This window comes from Myotis daubentonii, chromosome 5 (assembly GCF_963259705.1).
Source record: "Myotis daubentonii chromosome 5, mMyoDau2.1, whole genome shotgun sequence".
Taxonomy (NCBI): domain Eukaryota; kingdom Metazoa; phylum Chordata; class Mammalia; order Chiroptera; family Vespertilionidae; genus Myotis; species Myotis daubentonii.
Window position 1 is genome coordinate 78,033,853 of NC_081844.1, and position 21,111 is coordinate 78,054,963.

At 36.7% G+C, this 21,111-nt stretch overlaps 1 protein-coding gene across 2 annotated transcripts in view; it reads left to right on the forward strand.

Annotated features, from left to right (window-relative positions):
- Positions 1-21,111, forward strand: part of SEC24A (SEC24 homolog A, COPII coat complex component) — a 40,620-nt gene continuing 19,509 nt past the window's right edge. For both annotated transcript variants that reach the window (XM_059698402.1, XM_059698403.1), the window contains exons 1-10: positions 1-131; positions 843-1,003; positions 1,294-1,466; positions 2,887-2,989; positions 3,941-4,067; positions 5,838-5,947; positions 7,649-7,761; positions 9,333-9,451; positions 18,331-18,386; positions 19,490-19,696. In XM_059698402.1, the coding sequence (XP_059554385.1) occupies positions 83-131; positions 843-1,003; positions 1,294-1,466; positions 2,887-2,989; positions 3,941-4,067; positions 5,838-5,947; positions 7,649-7,761; positions 9,333-9,451; positions 18,331-18,386; positions 19,490-19,696 (1,218 nt within the window). In that variant the 5' untranslated portion in view covers positions 1-82. The remainder of the gene's footprint in view (positions 132-842; positions 1,004-1,293; positions 1,467-2,886; positions 2,990-3,940; positions 4,068-5,837; positions 5,948-7,648; positions 7,762-9,332; positions 9,452-18,330; positions 18,387-19,489; positions 19,697-21,111) is intronic.

A 21,111-nucleotide genomic window follows, 5' to 3' on the forward strand; every position in this document is an offset into this window, starting at 1 on the left:
TTATTGAAATTGTAACAATTGTTCTAATGTAAATATTAATAAACTTTTCTTAGGTATAACATCAAGTACCAATAATGGATCTATGGTGGTTCACAATCGTTATGATGAAATTGAAGGCGGTGGCTTCTTGGGTGAGATGCTACGAAAGTTTTTTCTTGTTGTTCATTTTAGGGAACAAAGAAGAAATCTATGTATGCATGCATATAAGCATAACCAATGGACATAAGACACTGGGGAATAGGGGAGGCTAGGGGACTGTCTAGGGCGGGGGGATAAAATGGACACATATGTAATACCCTTTGTAATACTTTAAGCAATAAAAAAAGAAATAAAAAAAAAAAAAGAAGAAATCTTTATAATCATGTCCCACAACAATGATTACTGTTACCATTTTTTCTCTCCATGCATATAGATTTCTTTTGTTAGTTTTTTTCCCTCGGAGTTGGGATTGGGGGCTTTATTATTATGATGCTATGACTATAAAGTATTTTTATCAGTTAGATTTATTTAAATTGATTTAACCAATTGAACATTTAGTATGTTTTCATTAAAGTTATTTTAAATTAGAATTTTCATCTGAATACAAAGTTTCATACATATAAAAGTAATGAACTATATAAATCTTATTTTTGTGTTTATAGTTTTAGTCTACATTAAGTAGATTTTAATCATTGCTATTACTTTGTTGCTAGTATTTGTCTTATTTTACAAAAGTGATAGATGAAAGTATTAACTTATCAAAAGGATTTTAGAATTACAATTCTTATGATTTAATGGATCTATGTGTTGATTTAAAGTATTCTGGAGTGTAAAATAGAACTTAAAAGTTACCTTGTTTCTAGCAACACCACAGCTTACTGATAAGAATCCTACAATGAGCCGAAGTGTTGGATATTCATATCCCTCTTTACCACCTGGTTATCAGAACACACAACCACCTAGTACATCCGGAATGCCAACCTCTTCCTTGAGCTACCCAAGTGGGCCACAGGCCTTTACCCAGGTAAACTTTTTGTTTCTGTTTTTTTACTCATTATCCACCTTTCTGTTTAAACTGTAAGTACATGAAAAAGTTTCAGGACGTGTATAATGAACATTTTTAACCCATTAGAATAATAATGGATATTTCATAAGACTTTGTCCTGTTACATATCTCCAGAACCAAAAAATTGATCAGAAAGTCTAGATTACAGTTTTATTTAGAGAGGAATTAAGTAACTACGTCCTTATACACTTCTGTTTTCAACTGAAGACATTATAAAGACTACTTACTTTGAAATTATACATCTTTAGAATTCCTTAGGTGCTAATCATTTAACTGCAAGCATGAGTGGATTGAGTCTACATCCAGATGGGCTAAGAGTTATTAACCTTCTTCATGAGAGAAACATGCTTCCGTCAACACCTTTGCAGCCTCCGGTTCCAAATTTGCATGAAGATATCCAGAGACTCAACTGTAACCCAGAGTAAGGCTTCAGTGTTTCTTACATTGTACTCGTTCTAAAAACTTTCAGATTTCTTTGGAGTCATATATTATGAACAAGTTGTGCAGATATATTAATTTATGAAAGTAGTTCTGCGGGTAGAAAACAACTCTTAGTTGCTTACTTAATTGATACTTGAAATGTTCTAAGCTCAGAAATAGGGTTGCAACTTCTGAGATGATTGCTGCCTTTATCAGCTATAAAGGTGGTGTGGCCCTAACTGGTTTGGCTCAGTGGATAGAGCGTCGGCCTGCGGACTTAAGGGTCCCAGGTTCAATCCCGGTCAAGGGCATGTACCTTGGTTGCGGGCACATCCCCAGTGGGGAGTGTACAAGAGGCAGCTGATGGATGTTTCTCTCTCATCGATGTTTCTAACTCTCTATCCCTCTCCCTTCCTCTCTGTAAAAAATCAATAAAATATATTAAAAAAAAAAAAAAAGGTGGTGTGATATTCATTATCATTATGGTAGCTATATTATTTCTTCAGTCCAAAGTACGGAGATTTAATTCTATATAATCCTTTATGTGCTCTCATTTCAAATTGTTTTTTTATAAAAAACATAACACTCTTTTCTTAAAATTGACCATATAGGCTTAAATATATATAGCAAAGATGTTCTGAGAAATTGAATTTTGTTATAAATAGTATTTTAGAACCTTTAGCAAATTTGGATCATCACCGGTTTGGCTCAGTGGATAGAGCATCGGCATGCAGACCAAACGGTCCTGGGTTCGATTCCAGTCAAGGGCACACACCTTGGTTGCAGGCTCCTCCCCGCCCTGGGCCCTGGTCAGGGCAAGTACAGGAGTCAACTGATCGATGTGTTTATCTCACATTAATGTTTCGCTCTGTCTTTCCTTCTCTTCCTTGGGTGAGGATTAACACACAAACAAAGAAATGGGTCATTTGATAGTCTAGATTTACACACAAGCAGAGAAGAGACTTTTCTTTAATTATATACTAGAGATTGTAACCATCTACCCTCTCTTTCTGAGTAGGATTTAAATGGGATAAAATTTGAGAGCGTCTGTTGAAATATTTTATGTATTCATAATCTGATCCAGTGTTAAAATTGTACCCTTTTTTTGGTTGTTAATCCTCACCTGAGAGTATTTTTTCTTTTGACTTTTAGAGGGAGTGGAAGGGAGGGAGGAAGGGGAGAGAGAAAGAGACACATTGATTGGTTACCTCCCCAATGCACACTGACAGGGCCTGGGGATCAGCCAAGGCACCAGGTACGTTCCCTCGACTGGGAACCAAACCCTTAACCCTTCGGTCTGAGCCCAACCCTAGCCACTGAACTAAACCAGCCAGGGCAAAATGTGTACCTTTTAAATCTTTTTGTTGTTATTCAAAAATAATCATAGCAACAACTGATACATCATTTTTACTTTAATATAGGTTATTTCGATGTACATTGACTAGCATTCCTCAGACTCAGGCCTTACTAAATAAAGCCAAACTTCCGTTAGGACTGCTGCTTCATCCTTTCAAAGACCTAATGGTAAGTTATAAATTATTTACTTATTAAAATACTTTACCCAGTCTCCCCGTTCTGCCATTCTTGGAATAAAATTTGTTCTTTAGGAAGCTGTTTTAAAAAAAGAAGAAAAGGGGCCCAAATCCTTCTGATCGACCCTACCCCGACTCCCTCAAAAAAGCCTTTTCACTTTTGTCCTAAGGCTCTGGGACCTTGACATATGGCCACCTACTGTTGAGAGGATCAGTGCATAAGTGAATTGATTTTCCCAAAACAAACCTTCAATTCATGATAGGATTTTATTGCCTTTACTGATATTTTTATATTAAGACTTTACAACTTTTTTTTAATGTAGGATAAACTTTAAATAGGAGCATAATTGCAAAGTTTAATTGAATATTTAAATATGACAGTTCTTTCATGAGAACTTAGTAAGCCTCTTACTATAACATGAAGAAACTTTGAAATAATTTGTTTTAGAATAGGGGTGGGAACGTATAAGGCCTGTGAAATGATTTCGTCTGGCTCTGCCAAGGCATTAGCGGTGAGTTAATTGAATGTTTGATCAAATATAACAGGCTAGTTTTGTATGGTCCAAAAATGATGTTATACATGTCGAAATGGCCCTTGGCAGAAAAAGGTTCCTCACCCCTGTTTTAGAATGTTGATCATTCCTTTGCCACCCATCTCAAAAATACATTATAAGTTTACTATGTTGGTTTTGCGTATAAATGTTAATGAGAAAATAAGTACTTTTTAAAAGGTAAAATTTAAGAGACCAATCCTGGAGAAAGCAACAGGGTTTCAAGTCAATACATCTCTGCTACATAATTTTTTGTGTCGCATTTTGGACACTTTTTACCCTGGGGTTTTTTCCTCCAAAGTTAATATCCCAGCAATTATTTGGAAGGTATGATTAGTGCTTCGCCTTAGTTACGATGATCACTGCCTTAAAAAAATTAGTTGTTTTTTCAGCAATTGCCTGTGGTTACCTCCAGTACAATTGTGAGATGCCGTTCATGCAGGACATACATCAACCCTTTTGTCAGCTTTCTTGATCAAAGGAGATGGAAGTGTAACTTATGTTACCAAGTCAATGATGGTATGTTTTTTTTGAAACATTTTAAAATTTTTACTTCCATTGTAGGGAAATCAGATAATGCAAATGTGAAGTTAAAAGAATCAACAGCCCTGTCTTATTTACCTGGAAACATTCCACTCAGAAATAGCTTCTGTTAACTTTTTTCTATGCACTTATTTCTACATATAAATAATTTTATTCTTCTTAAGCAAAAAAAAAAAAATGATAATATTACTTTGATACCACTATTTTACATTTATTATGTGGGGTATAATAATAAATGGCATATTTTATGGTGTTATTTAAGTCTGTAATTTATGAAATATTTTTATTTAGAAATTGTCCAATGCCTTTAATCTAGGGCAGCGATTTTCAACCGGTGCACCTAGACAGAGAGAGGGAAAGAATTTTTAAAACGCGATAGATACCTGACTAGTCAGGGGCACTGACCTCTTTTCCCTCAGATTATCAAATAAAAAATGACAACAGCCAACACAACAATAGCCGTCAGGTGTGAATGAATCAAAATTATACCTTTTTTTTTTATTTTGGTCAGATCAACAAAATATATAATATATTTTCTGGTGTGCCACATAATTTTAGTAATTAGTTCATGTGTGCCATGAGATGAAAAAGGTTGAAAATCACTGCTCTAGGGGTAAAAGAAAGTAAGTCCACAGATTAGCTGCCATTAGCTTTATTCACTGCTGTATGAAGGGAGGTGGGCAGTGCTAGAAGGTTAGTTGAATGTAGTTTTCTCAGTAATTGAGAAGGAGGAGATCTCTTTCAACTGTTTCACAATTTACTTTTGAGGAATATCATCTAACCAACTACACTTTAATAGGATTCTAGAAGAAAAAGTGTATGCTGATATCTACATTGAAAATTAAGTCTCTGCTTGGAAGGAAATTTCATTGAGCATTGGGAAATAAAGGAATTTAAGATATCTCTCAAAATTATTTTAAAAATGTTTTTATTTATTGATTAGAGAGAGACATTGATTTGTTCTACTTATTTTATGCATTCAGGAGTAGAGGAAAGTGAGGATAGAGTAAGAGCATTCTTTTTATTCTATAATAATTCAGAAAATATATGTATAGTGTTTAGTACACCTTAAAATCTTACGTATATGTGCTTCAGTATATGAAATGAAATGGTAATAAAGGTTGAAGTCACTTTCATATGCAGCACAGACTATTTCATGAACTATGGCTTATCCTTTAGCTACATAAGAATTTGAATTTCTAAACAGTTAGAAGACAGCTGCAATGATAATTCATTTAGAAAATACTCTTTGAGCTCCATTATATCATAAGTGGTAGGCAACTGATGTTCCATAGAGGTCTTATTAATTAATGAAATTCACCATACCTTTAGACTTTAAACTTTTAAGTGTTTTTACCATACCTTTCAAGGAGTATCCAGAGTCTTTACATATTATGTGTCAAATGTTAATATCCTTGTTAAAAAAATTATTGGCATTTAATAAGTTTTTATCATTTTTTCAAGCTATTTTAGAAAAGCTTTAGCAAGAATTAAGATGAAGAGGATATTAGAAGACAGGGAAAGAAAAAAAATAACAGTGATTTAGTATATAAAAGTAAAACATATGCAGGACCATTTAGTATATGAGGAACTTGAATGGACCTCAAAAACAAAGTGTACATAATTATCCCTTAACATTTAGTCTATATTGAAGTATTTATAAATTACTAAATAAGAAAACAGCCAAACACAAGGTTTATTAAACTTAATCTTAGTTTTATCATTTTATGTTGTCAACTTATATAGTTCCTGAAGAATTCATGTACAACCCTTTGACCAGAGCCTATGGAGAACCTCACAGAAGACCTGAAGTTCAAAATGCTACAATTGAGTTTATGGCTCCTTCAGAATACATGGTAAGTTTTCATTTTTTTATATAACGTATTTATCTCATAATAGTGGGTTTTAAATAAAACAACATAGCATCCTTTAACAAAATTTTATGGTTTTAAATTTAGAAAAGTTATATATGTTCATTACAAAAATAGTTAATTAGTACATAAGGATAAATCTGAAAAGTGTACTAGTATGTAAAGTTCCACTTATGATTCTTGTGTGTTCATCTAGAAATTGCAATACCATGTTGAGATCATATTTACTTTTAAGTCACTTCCAATTTTTTAAATTACAAATAATGGTGTGATGAGCATCCTCTTCCAAGTACTTTTGTTGTTGTTGTTTATTAATCCTCACTCGAGGAGTGGGATATTTTTTCCATTGATTTTGAAAGGGAGTGGAAGGGAGGGAGGAGGGAGATGGAGAGAGAGAGACAGAAAGAGACATCGATAGACGTAGATTGGTTGCCTCCCAAATGCGGTCGGAGCTGGGTATGGAACGTGCAACCCAGAAACGTGTCCTTGGCCAGGAATCAAACCTGCAACCCTTTGGTGAGTGGGCAGGTTTGCAGGTTCGATTCTGGTCAAGGGCAAGTACTTGGGTTGCAGGCTCGATCCCCGGCCCTGATCAGGGCTCGTGTGGTAGGCAATCAATGTGTCTCTCACATAGATGCTTCCTTCTCTCTCTCTCTCTCTCTCTCTCTCTCTCTCTCTCTCTCTCTCTCTCTCTCCTTCTCCCTCTCTCTCTCTTTCTCTCCCCCCCCCCCACCTCTTCCTCCTTCCCACCCTACCACTCTCTGTAAAAAATCAGTGGAAAAAATATCCTCCAGTGCGGATTAAAGAATGAATGAATGAATGGTTGGTTGGTAGTAGCTGTCCCTTTGTTGAGTTAAAAGCAAAAAGTGCAGAAGCATTTGTTCTTTTGAATTGGCCTTCCTGGATTTCTTTTCTTTTATCTCCCAGGTTTTACGAAAATGGCTTTCTTTAAATTTAGAACTTGCCTGTAGCAAGAGGTTTTGCTTCTTCCCAACTTACCTCTTGAGGCAACAGATTCTGTGATTCAGCAAGTAATATTTACCAAAAAACCCCACAACCACACACAAAAGTTAGTACACTATATGCGCCAGTTCTGATTGTGGTTACTTGCTGCTTTTTATTGAATTGAAAACAGATCTTTGAATTGGGAAGTTTAAAAACATAATCGTACATTTTTGTGAAACTTGGCTGAAATGTGTTTGTTAAATAAATAACGAGCTCAGGCAACTTAATTTGTCACTTTCAGAACTGTAATTCCCCCCTAAGTTGTGAAATATAATGCACATATGGAAAAATCTATAAAACAAAAATATATAGTATGCCAAATAATTATAAATGCTGTGCTAGCACCACCCAGGTTGAGAAATTGAACGTTGCTAATATTCCCAGAAACCCTTCTGATCACATTTCCTCCCCTTCCCATGCTGGAGAAAACAGTCTTCTGACTAATAGCAATCACATCCTCATTTTTTCCCTATCCATCTGAAAACAATATGGTATAGTTCTGCCTGTTTTTTAAACTTCTTTCTACATTATTTTTTTACTCTGTTGATTATTATAGTCTCCATCTAATTTATAATAATGCTTATTTTATTGTTTTGCTGTATGTGGACAGGACAAATGATAAATTTAAATTTAATCCTATTAAATGTATTTAATGATTTTTTTTTTCTTTTTTTTTTTCAGTTACGACCACCTCAACCTCCAGTGTACCTCTTTGTGTTTGATGTGTCTCACAATGCAATTGAAACTGGATACTTGAATTCAGTTTGCCAGAGTTTGTTAGACAATCTGGATTTGTAAGTATCTTGATTCAGCTTCGGTTGGAAACTAACTGTTTACAAAATGGATAAATAGTTTTAAAATACAAAAAAAAAGCTATGTAATTATATTCTAAAAGCCTACTTAAGTCAGTTGTGAACTTTAGGCCTTGCTTTCTCCAAAATTCTGTTTTAACTTTTTATTTTGGAAAAATTTTAAACATAGAGTAAATAGAAAGAATGTAATGAACTTCCAAATATCCATCCCTTCTCCCTCAACTTTAACATTTTTAGCATTCAGCTGTTCTCCTCCCCCCCCCCCCCCCTTTAATCTTATAGAGGAAGGGAGAAAAGGAGAGGGGAGGGGGAGAAAGAAACATCAATTGGTTGCTTCCTTCACTTGCTCTGACCATGGATTGAACCCAAAATCTGGGTATGTGCCTTGATTGGGAATTGAACCCACCACCTTTTGGTGTACAGATGACGTTACCACTAACTGAGCCACACCGGCCAGGGTAGCATTCAGCTGTTTTTGCTTTATGTAATCATACAAACATACCCCCCCTTGAGTACTTTAGTGTAAATCTCAATCAGCATATCATCTTACCTATAAATACTTGGAATTATTTTTAGCTCTAATTAAATAGGAGTGTCACACCAAACAAAATTAACAATAATTTCATAATATCAACTAATACCCAGTTCAGTTTTTGTTCTGATTGTTTCAAAAATGCTTTTTTGCTGTAGGTTTGTTGGAATAAGAACCTAAACTATTTTTACACATTGCATTTGGCTGTTATGTCTCATAAGTCTCTTAAAATATCTGTGCTTTACTTTTTATTTATTTATTTAAAAATAGCTGTACATTTTTTTCCTCTCTCTCTCTCTCTCTCTCTCTCTCTCTCTCTCTCTCTCTTTTTTTTTTTTAAAAAAAAAGCATCTGTACTTTAAATGGTGCTTAGTTACTTAGGGTAACCTATAAAAGTTTGTGTGACCTTTTAGTGTAATGCATTATAGTGTACTTGTGTTCTGTGGAAGAATATGGAAAACAAAATCTCATCAGAAACAAACTAACTCCCTTACCTTGATGATAAGGGGCATCCTTGTTCTTGCCAGCATTTGTACTTTTAGTGTTACAGGTTGTGTATAAGGATTGTCTGTTGAGGAAGAGTCCACTGATTCACCCAAAAATGGGTAAAATTTTAACAGCTATGCAGCATCTAAATTTATATTAAATTTTAGAGTAGGTATATAGTAATTTTGTAATGTATTTTATAAATTAAAATCTTCTACAAAGTTTTATTTATGCTTTCCAGTATTTTTATATGCCATTTTCCAAGTGATTATATAATTTTATGTAGGTGTAATGACTTTTGAATTGCTGTATTATTACTGGGTTTTCTTGATTGTTTGGTTTATGTGTAGTGTTTTCACTGTGAGTAGGGTATGCTTTCATGGTGATTAAACATTGTAGGGGTTAAACGTTTATGTTAGGACAAATTCTATAATATGAAAGTAGATATTTTCATGTAACTCTTATTGGATATTTGATATATATGTATATGAATATGAGAAAACTTGATAAAATACTCTTCTAAATTTACTTTTAGGCTTCCTGGCAACACTAGGACAAAAATTGGCTTCATAACATTTGATAGTACAATCCACTTCTACAGTCTTCAAGAAGGTCTCTCTCAACCTCAGATGCTAATAGTTTCAGATATTGAAGGTACATATTATACACTTGAAATTACTGAACTATCTTAGTCATTTGTAGCTTTAGAAATATTTCATGACTATTTGATAAATTAAGAGTGTATGGTATAATTCTATATTGAGGAAAACCTTGAGTGTAATATCATAAGATTGTTGGAATTGTAAGAGTCCTTAAGTTCAATCCCTCATTTAATAGGAGGAGGAAGCAGTTATGGAGGTAAAGTGAATTATAAACAAGGCAACACATTTATTCAAAAAATATTTGAGGAGAGACATATAGACCAATAGAGAACCCAGAAATTATATAATATAGAAATTATATAATAGAATAGAGAACCCAGAAATAAACCATCACATATGTATGGGCTTTGATTTTTTACAAGGATGCTAAAAACATTCAATGGGGAAAGACAGTCTTCTTCTTCTTTTTTTTTTTTTTAATATGTTTTTAGAGAGAGGAAGGGAAAGGGAGAGAGAGAAACATCAATTGGCTGCATCCTGAACGCCTCCCCCACTGGGGATCGGGCCCCAAGCTGGTCATGTACCCTGACTGGGAATTGAACCTGCAACCTTTTGGAGCATGGGATGATACTCAATGAACTGAGCCACACCAGCCAGGGCAGAAAATACAGTCTTTTCAAAAATAGTTCTGGGAATACTGAACATGCAAATTAATGAAGTTGGACCCGTACCTTAAACCAGATAAAAAAAATTAACTCAATGGATGAAAGAGCCAAACTTAAGAACTAAAACTACAAAATACAAAAACTCTTAGAAGAAAACATAGGTGAAAATCTTCATGACATTGGAGTTGACAGTGATTTCCTGGATCTGACACTGAAAGCAAAGACACCAAGAAAGAAAAAGTAATAAAATGGACTTTTTCAATATTAAAACTATTGTATATCAAAGAACACTACCAAGGGAGTAAAAAGACAACTCACAATAAAAAAGGCAACTCACAGAATGGGAGAAAATATATGCAAATCATACTAGTATATCTAAGGAAGGATTAATATTCAGTACATCTAAAGAACTACTCAACAACAAAATGACATCAAAAATAGGGAAAGAGCTCGAATAGATATTTCTCTAAAGAATATATACAAATGACCAATAATGAAATAATGACAAAATACCTAATGTTATTAGTCATTAGAGAAATGCAAATTAAAAACCACAATGAGATACCACATTTCATGTTCACTGGTATGGCTATTACCCCAAAACGGAAAGCAACAAATATTGGCAGGGATGTGGAAACATTGGAACTGTTGTGCATTGTTGGTGGCACTGCTGGTGCAGCCACTATGGAAAACAGTATGGGGAGTCCTCAAAAAATTAAAAACAGAGCTGCCATTTGACCCAGCAATTCTACTTCTGGATACTTACCTGAAGAAAACAAAAACACTAATTCAAAAAGACATATGTTCCCCTATGTTCATTGCATCAGTACTTACAAAAGCAGGATATGGGAAACAACCTAGGTGTCCATCAATAGATGAATGGATAAAGAAGATGTCGTGTGTGTGTGTGTGTGTGTGTGTGTGTGTGTGTGTGTGTGTGTGTGGTATACACACAATGGAATATTACTCATCAGTAAAAAAGAATGAAATCCTGCTATCTGCAACAACATGGATGAACCGAGAGGGTATTATGCTAAGTGAAAGAAGTCAGATAGAAATGGATGCATAGATGTAGAGAACAAGCTGATGGTTGCCAAATGGGAGGGGGTGGAGAATGGGTGAAATAAAATAAATATATATAATAAGTAAAAATTTAAAATAAAAATGGTACAGTGCTATTAAAAATAGTTTAGCAGTTCCTGTAAAAGTTTTAACACATTGTGATCTAATCTACTTTCCTGTATATACCTAAAGGAATTGAAAGCAGGTACACCTAACAAATACTTGTATGCCATTGTTCATAGTACCATTATTTTTTAAAATATATTTTTATTGATTTCAGAGAGGAAGGGAGAGGGAAAGAGAGATAGAAACACCAATGATGAGAGAGAATCATCGATTGGCTGCCTCTTGCACTGACTCCACTGGGGATCGAGCCCACAACTGGGGCATGTGCCCTGACCAGGAATCGAACCTCCTTAACATTCTGGTTCATAGATTGATGTTCAACCACTGAGCCATGCCAGCTGGGCACAGCAACATTGTTTACCAAGGCCAAAAGGTGGAAACCACCCATCAACAGATGAAAGGGTAAACAATATACATATAATGGAATGTTATTTATTCATCCTCAAGAATGAAATTCTTTTTTTATGATCACTTAAAAAAATTGATCATAGAGAGAGGAAAGGAGAGAGAGAGGGAACTAGGGATTGAACCCACAGCCTTTTGGTGTATGGGACAATGCTCTAACCAACTGAGCCACACTAGCCAGGGCAAGCATGAAATTTTGACTTATGCTACATACATGGATATCCTTGAAAACACTATACAAAGTGAAATAAGCCAGACATAAGAACAAATATTGTATAATTCCACTTATATGAGGTACCAAGAACAGAAAATTCATAGAAATTGAAAGTAGAATACAGGTTACCAAGGACTGGGTAGGAAAGAAAAATAGGGAATTATTATTTAAATAGAGGCCTAGTGCACGGATTCATTCATGGATGGGGTCCCTCAGCCTGGCCTGTGCCCTCTCATAATCCGTGACCCCTCGGGGGATGTCGGACTGCTGGGTTTCAGCCTGATCCCTGCAGTCCAATATTCCCCCCGCCCCGCCCAGGGATATAGCAGTGCTGAAGCAGAAGGCAGCTAGGTAGGAGCCCCAGCCAGGGCTAGGCACAGCTGTGCTGCTGCTCACCCCAACCCCGCTGTGCCTGCTGCTGCCACCACTGCTCAGTAGCACTGCCGCAAAGGCAGGAGAGGCTCCCGCCGCCGCAGCTGCACTCGTCAGCCGTGAGCCTAGCTGAGTGGTGCTCCCCCTGTGAGAACGCACTGACCACCAGGGGACAGCTCCTGCATTGAGTGTCTGCCCCCTGGTGGTCAAAGCACATCATAGCAACTGGTCGTTCGATCATAATGGTCGCTTAGGCTTTTATATATATAGATGGGTATAGGATTTCTGTTTGGGGTGTTGAGAACTTTTGAAAATATAACAGTGATGGTTACAAACACTGTGAATGTCTTTAATACCACTGAATTGTACACTTAAAATGGCAAGATGATACATTTGTTATATTATGTATGTTTTACAATTTAAAAAATTAACTTAAGTGTGAGACTAAAAATATAAAACTGTTAGATGAAAATATAGAAATAAGTCTTTGTGACCTTGGATTAGGCAGTGATTTCTTAAGATATAGCACCAAAAACACAAACAAGAAAAACATAGATAAATTAGACTTCTTCAAAATTAAAAACTTTTGTGTTAAATTCAAAGGACACCATCAGGAAAGTGAACTGAGCCCTAGCTGGTTGGGCTCAGTGGATAGAGTGTCGGCCTGCGGGCCAAAAGGTCCTGGGTTTGATTGCAGGAGGCAACCAATCGATGTGTTTCTCTCACACCAGTGTTTCTCTCTGTCTTTTCCTCTCACTACCACTCTCTCTAAAAGATGAATGGAAAAATATCCTCGGGTGAGGATTAACAAAAAAAAAAAAAGTGAACTGAGAATCCATAGAATGAAAGAAAATATTTGTAAATCATATATCTGATCAGAGAATTACATCTAAATTATGTTCAGAACTACAACTTAACAATAAAAAGACAAATAACATAATTAAAAATTGGGCAAAGGAATTGAATAAACATTTCTATTCACACAACAGTCAGTATTCTTTATATACAGTTGGCCATTAAGTACTTGAGTTATCAGGGAAATACAAATGAAAACCGCCAGATGCCACCTCACATCAGTTAACAAATTTTCAGAATCAGTTTTCATCTCTGAAACTGTTTGTAAATGCACTATGAGTATTGGTTTGGGGGTTACACGTAAATTTTAGTGAGTAGGCAAATTCACAAGTAAGGAATCCATGAACAATGTAGATTGAATGTACCTCTTTAAAGGGCAGTAATTGAGGAGAGCTTGCTTCTGTTTTGGTTCTAAATATTCACAACAGATCACCCCCTTTCACCCAGATACCTTTTTAGCATAAAGTAAAATCTAAACAGGTAATTCTCATGGTGGGCCAAGTTGTGAATTTACCGTTGTGTTCCAGCCTCTCTCAATTTTATACATGACCTGATAGATGGAATATCCCTTGCTGGTTGTCACATAGAAGAAGAAGAAAAAAAGGACTTCTGGGCAAGATGGCAGCATAGGTAAACTCAGTACTCCACTCCTCTTATAACCACATCAAAATTACAACTAAACAACAACCATCAATCAGAACTACCTGAACCCTGGCTAAATGGGAGTCTTACAAAGAGGGAATTAAAGAAGAAGGCATCTTGAGGCCCAGTAGAGGGGCTGGTCCTAACCTCACAGTTGGTGGAAAAAATGGGAGGGATATCTCGGCTGCAGAGGTCCCCCCTGAGGAGCAGGGGTCGCCAGCCCAGGGTTGCAGTGCCAGGAAGAGAAGTCTTCATAACTCCTGGTTGTAAAAAACAGCGGGGATTGAGGATGAGGGAGAAGGAGGGCTATTGGAGTCTTGGGCAGTTCCTTTTAAAGGGCCTGCACACTGACTTGCTCAGACTCACTCCCTCTGAGCTCCAAGACTGGAGCTGCAACTTTAAAGGCACCAGAGAACATATGGGGAGGAACTGAATTGTCCAGCCTCAGGGCAAGAACTTGGGGGCAGGGGCAACTTTCTCCCAGACAGAAGTGCTAGCAGAGGCCATTGGTCTTTTGATGAGCCCTCCCCGCACAGAGCCAGCAGGCAGGCTTCATATCTAAGACTCCATCAATCTGGCTCACACTGCCCTGCCCTGGTGATTCCCTGAGGCCCTACCCCACTCATCTTTTAGCCTTTTCAATAGGAATGGCCTATCTTGGATCATGCTTCAGATTTTCCTAAAATTAAGCATACACTAACTGAATTGAAGAATAATTTACAGGGAATCAACAGTAGAGTAGACGAAGCTGAGAATCAAATCAGTGATTTGGAATATAGAAAGAACAGAAAGAAAAAGAAATTTTAAAAAATGAGGATAGTGTAAGGAGCTTCTGAGACAACTTCAAGTACATTAATGTTTTCACATCATGGGGGTGCCAGAAGAAGAGAGCAAGAAATTGAAAACCTATTTGAAAAATTTATGACAGAAAACTTCCCTAACCCGGAGAAGGAAATAGACATGCAAGTCCAGGGGAAGTACAGAGTCCCAAAAAAGATGAACCCAAAGAGGCCCACACCAAGACACATCATAATTAAAATGCAGAAGGTTAAAGACAGGGAATCTTAAAAGCAGCAAGAGAAAGACAATTAGTTACCTACAAAGAAGCTCCCATAAGATTGTCAGCTAATTTCAACAGAAACTGCAGACCAGAAGGGATTGGCACAAAATATTTAAAGTGATGAAAAACAAGGATCTACAACCAAGATTATTCTCCCCAGCAAAACTGTAATTTAGAATCAAAGGACAGATAGAGCTTCACAGACAAGAAAAAGTTAAGGAGTTCATCACCACCAAACCAGTATTAGATGAAATATTAAAGGGTCTTGTTTAAAAAGAAGGAAAAAAAGATAAATATCGAAAGAAAATGGCAACAAATATATATCTGGCAACAATTAAATCTTAACAAAATAACAAGCAGAACAGAAATACACTGATAGATGCAGAGGACATTTTGACAATTCAAAATGGGAGAGGGGTTAGGGGGAAGGAGGGTGAAAAGGTGAAGGTATTAAGAAGTCCAAATTGGTTTTTATGGAATAGTCATAGAGATACAAAGTACAGTTTAGGGAATATAGACAATAATATTCTAATAACTTGTCATGGTTGTGAGATTTATTGGATGATCACTTAGTAAGTTGTGTAATGTCTAATCACTGGGCTGTATACCTGAAACTAATATAATTATGTCAACTGTAATTGAAAAATAAAAATAACTTTGAAATAGAGGGGGGGGGGGAAAGAAAGGACAATAACAAATATTTTCAAGGATGTGGAGAAATTGGAACTCTCTTACACTACTTGTGGGAATGGCAAATGGTTCAGCCACTGTGCAAAACAGTCTGTCATTTCTTCAGAAGTAAACATAGAGTTCCATATGTCTCAGCAGTTCCACTCAATATTCAAGAAAATTAAACCCAGTCTACACAAAAATGTGTACATGAATGTCCATAGCAACATAACTAAAAAGTAGTAACAACCCAAATGCTCATCTTTTGCTGAATGAATAAACAAAATGTGGTATATCCATACAATAAAAAGAATAAAATACTGATGCTAGAACATGGATGAACCTTGAAAACAATATGCTAAGTTTAAAAAAATCAGTCAAAAAGGACCTTGTAGTGTAACTCCATTAATATGAAATGTCTAGAATAGGCAAATCTAGAGACACAGACTGGAAACTACTTAGAGCTGTGGTAATTGGCAGAGAACTGAGGAGTGACTGGTAATCAATGAAGGTTTTCTTTTGGAGATGAGGAAAGTATCTGGAATTAGATAGCGGTGACAGTTGTGCAACTCTGAATATATTAATAATCACTAATGCCCTAACCGGTTTGGCTCAGTGGATAGAGCGTCAGCCTGCGGACTCAAGGGTCCCAGGTTCGATTCCGGTCAGGGGCATGTACCTTGGTTGTGGTCACATCCCCAGTGGGGGGTGTGCAGGAGGCAGCTAATGGATGTTTCTCTCTCATTGATGTTTCTAACTCTCTATCCCTCTCCCTTCCTCTCTGTAAAAAATCAATAAAATATATATATTTTTAAAAATCACTAATTATATCTTCTACAAGGGTGAATTATATCTCAATATAACTTATTTGAAAATTTTTTTTGCTAATCCTCACCTGAGGATATTTTTTCCCATTACTTTTCAGAGAGAGTGGGAGGGAAAAATGGAGGGGGGAGAGAGAGAAAGAGAAACATTGATGTGAGAGAGATATATTGACTGGTTGCCTCCTGCACGCATTGTGACCAGGGCAGGGAGAGAACCTGCAACCCAGGTACGTGCTCATGACCAGGAATCAAACCCAAGATCCTTCAATGTGTAGGCCAACGCTTTAATCACTGAGCAACACTGGCCAGGGCAAAACTGATTAAAGTTTAAATTTTTTTTTAGAGAGAATTCAGGGAACTGACGGAGGGGAGAGAGAGAAAGGAAGAAAGAGAAAGAGAAACACTGCTGTGAGAGAGACACTATTGGTTTCCTCTCGCATGCACCCCAATCAGGTCCAGGAATTGAAACTTCAATCCAGATGTGCCCTTGATCAGCAATCGAACCCATGACCCTTGGGTGCATGGGCTGATGCTCTAACCACTAAGCACACCACCAGGGCTAAAGTTTGTGTTTTTTTAAGGACAATTTTTTAAAACATATTTTTTATTGATTTGAAAGAGAAAGGCGGGGGGGGGGGGGAGAGAAACATCAATGATGAGAGAGAATCATTGATTGGCTGCCTCCAGCACACCTACTCCTGGCGTGGGGGTGGAGATCGAGCCCAGGCATGTGCCCTTGGCCCGAATCGAACCTGGGACCCTTTAGTCCACAGGCTGATGCTCTATCCACTGAGCCAAACCAGCTAGGGCTAAAATTTTACTTTTAAAAAAGACAGGAAAGAAATTGAAACAGTATATTTTTTATATGACAGCTAAAGTAAGTACTTAATGTTTCAAGTTCATTGTTGGTATTATTTTTTACAAGCATTATAATAAAGCTTATTTTTTTGTAATAAAAAACGTTACACTAATATAGATATAAGACCCCTCATAATCATCCACCACTACCCACATTTCCTTCCTTTTGTTCCAGTTTGCTTCCTTTTCAGGAAGATAATTTAATTTGTTAGCAAGAATAAATTTGAATCCTGAGAAGCTCATCTGATGTGGTCAGTTAGTATATTTTCTGATTTACTTGATTTTGTAGTCCCATAAGTAGTGGTACTGGTGGACACCTTCTTTATGAGAAAATAGCTGCTTTTTGAGTGACGGTCTGTCAGTGGGCTGTGTTATGCTTATATTAAAGACATAGTATTCTTTCTTGTATGTCAACCTGTTTTTAATTATTATTATTGAATTTAGAGAGAGAGAGAGAAGCATTGATATGAGAGAGAAACATCAATCTGTTGTCTCTTATACGAACCCTGACTGGGGATTGAACCCAAAACCTGAGCATGTGCCTTGACCAGGAATCGAATCGTCGACCTTTTGGTGCAGGGGATGACACTCCACCAACTGAGCCACACTGGCCCCGGCTTTTTTTTTTTTTTTAATAAGTGTTTTTTTGGCTGGCTTTCAGGGCTAAGCAAGAACTTTATAAAGTAGGGTTCTGAATTGTTGCCTTTAACCTAAGAAACAGCACTTGTGCAAACCCTTACTGAGTGCTTGTGAATCAATAGTTTCTAGTAGTTTCTATTTATCTTTTACACGGGAACAATTAAGTTCCAGCCCTAGCCAGTTTGGCTCAGTAGATAGAGCGTTGACCGGCGTACTGAAGGGTCCCGGGTTCAACTCTGGTCAAGGGCATGTACCTTGGTTGCAGACTCCTCCCTGGCCTGGCCCTGGTCAGGGTGCGTGCAGGAGGCACCCAGTCGGTGTGTTTCTCTCACATCTATATTTCTCTCTGTCTTTCCCTCTCTTCCACTCTCTCTAAAAATCAGTGGAAAAATATCCTCAGGTGAGGATTAAAAAAAAAAAGAACAGTTAAATTCCAATAAATACCTAAATCATACACACACAGACATGTGCTATAGTGAAGGAGGAGGTGGTTTTGGGACACCTTTAACAATTTTTTAAAAAAATATTTATTTATTTCAGATATTTTTATACCTATGCCGGAGAACTTATTAGTAAATTTAAATGAAAGTAAAGAGGTAAGACACATTTTCCTATCCAACATGTTTAATTGCAATATTGAAGGAATATATTTTTAAAATAAATATTAAGTAAAATTTTGCTTCTTTCTGTGACATTTCTAATATGTGTAGCATTTTATATTTTGATATTAGTTAAAATTTATCAAAAGAACTACTCTTGACTTTGCCTTTGAACTGATTGCTTTTAAGTCTAATGTAGCAAGTTATTTTAGTTGGGTAGAAGATGAGCCTATTCCATTAAGGAGGAAAACCTGAAGGAAACCTGCCTTGCCAGCCACTTGGGAAATCGGGAGGGTTGCTGAGATAAGCTTCTGGTCACTACACAGAAGCACTTTAGTTAGGCTGCTTTCAGTGCCCTGTGCTTTTCTGATTCACAGAGTGTCATTGGGGTCAGTGCAGAAGAAACACTTATTACCTGCCTGGAAATTGCCATGACATAATACAGTGAGAGGTGAACAGAATGTGTCTGAAGGGGGGATGTTGTCTACCCTGTATATGCATATATGCCGTAGGGGTAACATTTTAACTAGCAAGTCTATGGTCTCAGCTGTTGGCAATGGTGACTTCACCATAGTGCGATATATTTTTTCCTATTAACTCTCCCTATTTGTACATCCTAACCTAAATAGGTAGTTGTTTTTCATTTTATTTTTCTTTTTTTGTGATTATTACTAGTTGGCAAATTTACTGGATATCGTAGATTTTGCAGTAGGGAAAAGTTAAACTCATTTTGGAACTAAAAAGAATACAGTGTGTAGAGGTGATTGAGAAGGCCATATTTCATGGCATTAAAAGAAATCAAATCTCTAAACTGTGATGGCTCTTTTGGATACATTTTGGACTTATAGTCTTGCTGGACTACTTGCATGTGCAAGAACTGTAAGGCCGCAATTTTTATTTGTCTTGCTTGCCAATTTATAATGTTTATTTAAAATGACTTTCTTGTTATTTGACCTACTTCATTGTTTACTGTACTGTCTGTAGATTCTCTGACCATCATCATGACTCAGTGTTTTGTCTATTGTATTAGTTACTGGCTTTTTGTAAAAAAATATTTTTTAATTGTAACACTCTTGAGTTTTCTTGCTTTATTTCACAAGCTTGTCCAAGATTTACTGAAAAGTTTGCCACAAATGTTCGCCAAGACTCTGGAGACCCAGAGTGCCTTGGGTCCTGCACTTCAGGCTGCCTTTAAGCTGATGTCCCCAACTGGTGGTCGAATGTCTGTCTTTCAAACACAACTCCCAAATCTTGGAGTAGGAGCCCTGAAACCACGAGAGGAACCCAACCAAAGGTCATCTGCTAAGGTTAGAAGGTCATCAAATCTATGATAAGATTTATATTGGTGTTCTGTTTCTGATCCTAGAGCTTGTTTTTGTTTTTTTTTTTATTTATATTTCAGTTGTGGAGAGTAGGGAATATGAGAAAATAGGTAAAGTGTTTCTTTCTTATATAGACTTTTCTGTTTTATTACATTACTAGAGGCCCGGTGCACAAATTCGTGCACCAGTGGGTCCCTCGGCCTGGCCTGTGGGATCAGGCCAAAACCGGCTCTCCCACACCCCCTAAGGGGTCCCAGATTGCGAGAGAGCACAGGCCAGGCCAAGGTACCCCACCGGTGCATGATCAGGACCGGGGAGAGACATGGGAGGTTGGCCAGCCGGGGAGGGACCACGGGAGGGCTCCAGGGTGTGTCCAGCCCCTCTCATTCAGTCCCAACCGGCCGGACCCCAGCAGCAAGCTAACCTATTGGTCAGAGTGTCTGCCTCCTGGTGATCAGTGCACATCATAGCGAGCGGTAGAGCAACCTTAGCATATCATTAGCATATTAGGCTTTTACTATATAGGATTTTCTACCTGATTCACTCTTACCTTATTTTTAGGTCTTCAGCATGCCATTAGCAATGCAGCCTGCCTTTAATGAGAAAGGCAGACTAAGAGAATAAACTTGCTAGGGATATCATAGATAATAAACAAAGTAGAACCTGAGTGATCAGTAAAAAATACTCATAGTTTGGTATGTTGACTGCTATGCATTACTTTTGAGCATCTTATATTTATAAACGTAGTTTGAGATATATGTTTCTCAAAAAGATTATGAGAAGTCATATGCTATAATGATAATGGTGTTGGTCCTGGAGTCAGTCTAAGTTCCACTGCTTTTTAGATGCATGAGCTTGAATAGTTATTTAATTTCTTTGCCCCTTGTTGCCTTTATATTTATAAAAATGAAAATAATGATAGTACCCATCTCTTATGGTAGTTAAAAGGGCTAAATAGGTATTACATATGAATTTTTAGAACCATTTCCAGTATACTATTTAATAGATTATTGAAATTAGTATAATAGTTTTCTTTTAAAGTCAAACAAAAGAAAAAATTCTTGAGTAGAAGATGTTTCTTATTGAAAAATTACAAATATTCTCAAGCCAATGGATTTTGTTAATATCTTGGTATGTATAGATAGAAATTTAATTATAAAATAAAGAAATTTAAATTCCAATAAATTATTATTATTATTGATTTCAGAGAGAGGAAGGGAAAGGGAGAGAGAGAGAGAAACATCAATGATGAGAGAGAATCATCGATAGGCTGTCTCCTACATGCCCCCACTGGGTATCAAACCTGAAACCCGGTATGTTCCTTGATCAGAATCGAACTGTGATCTCCTGGTTCATTGGTAGATGCTCAACCGCTGAGCCACAGTAGCCAGGCTAGAAAT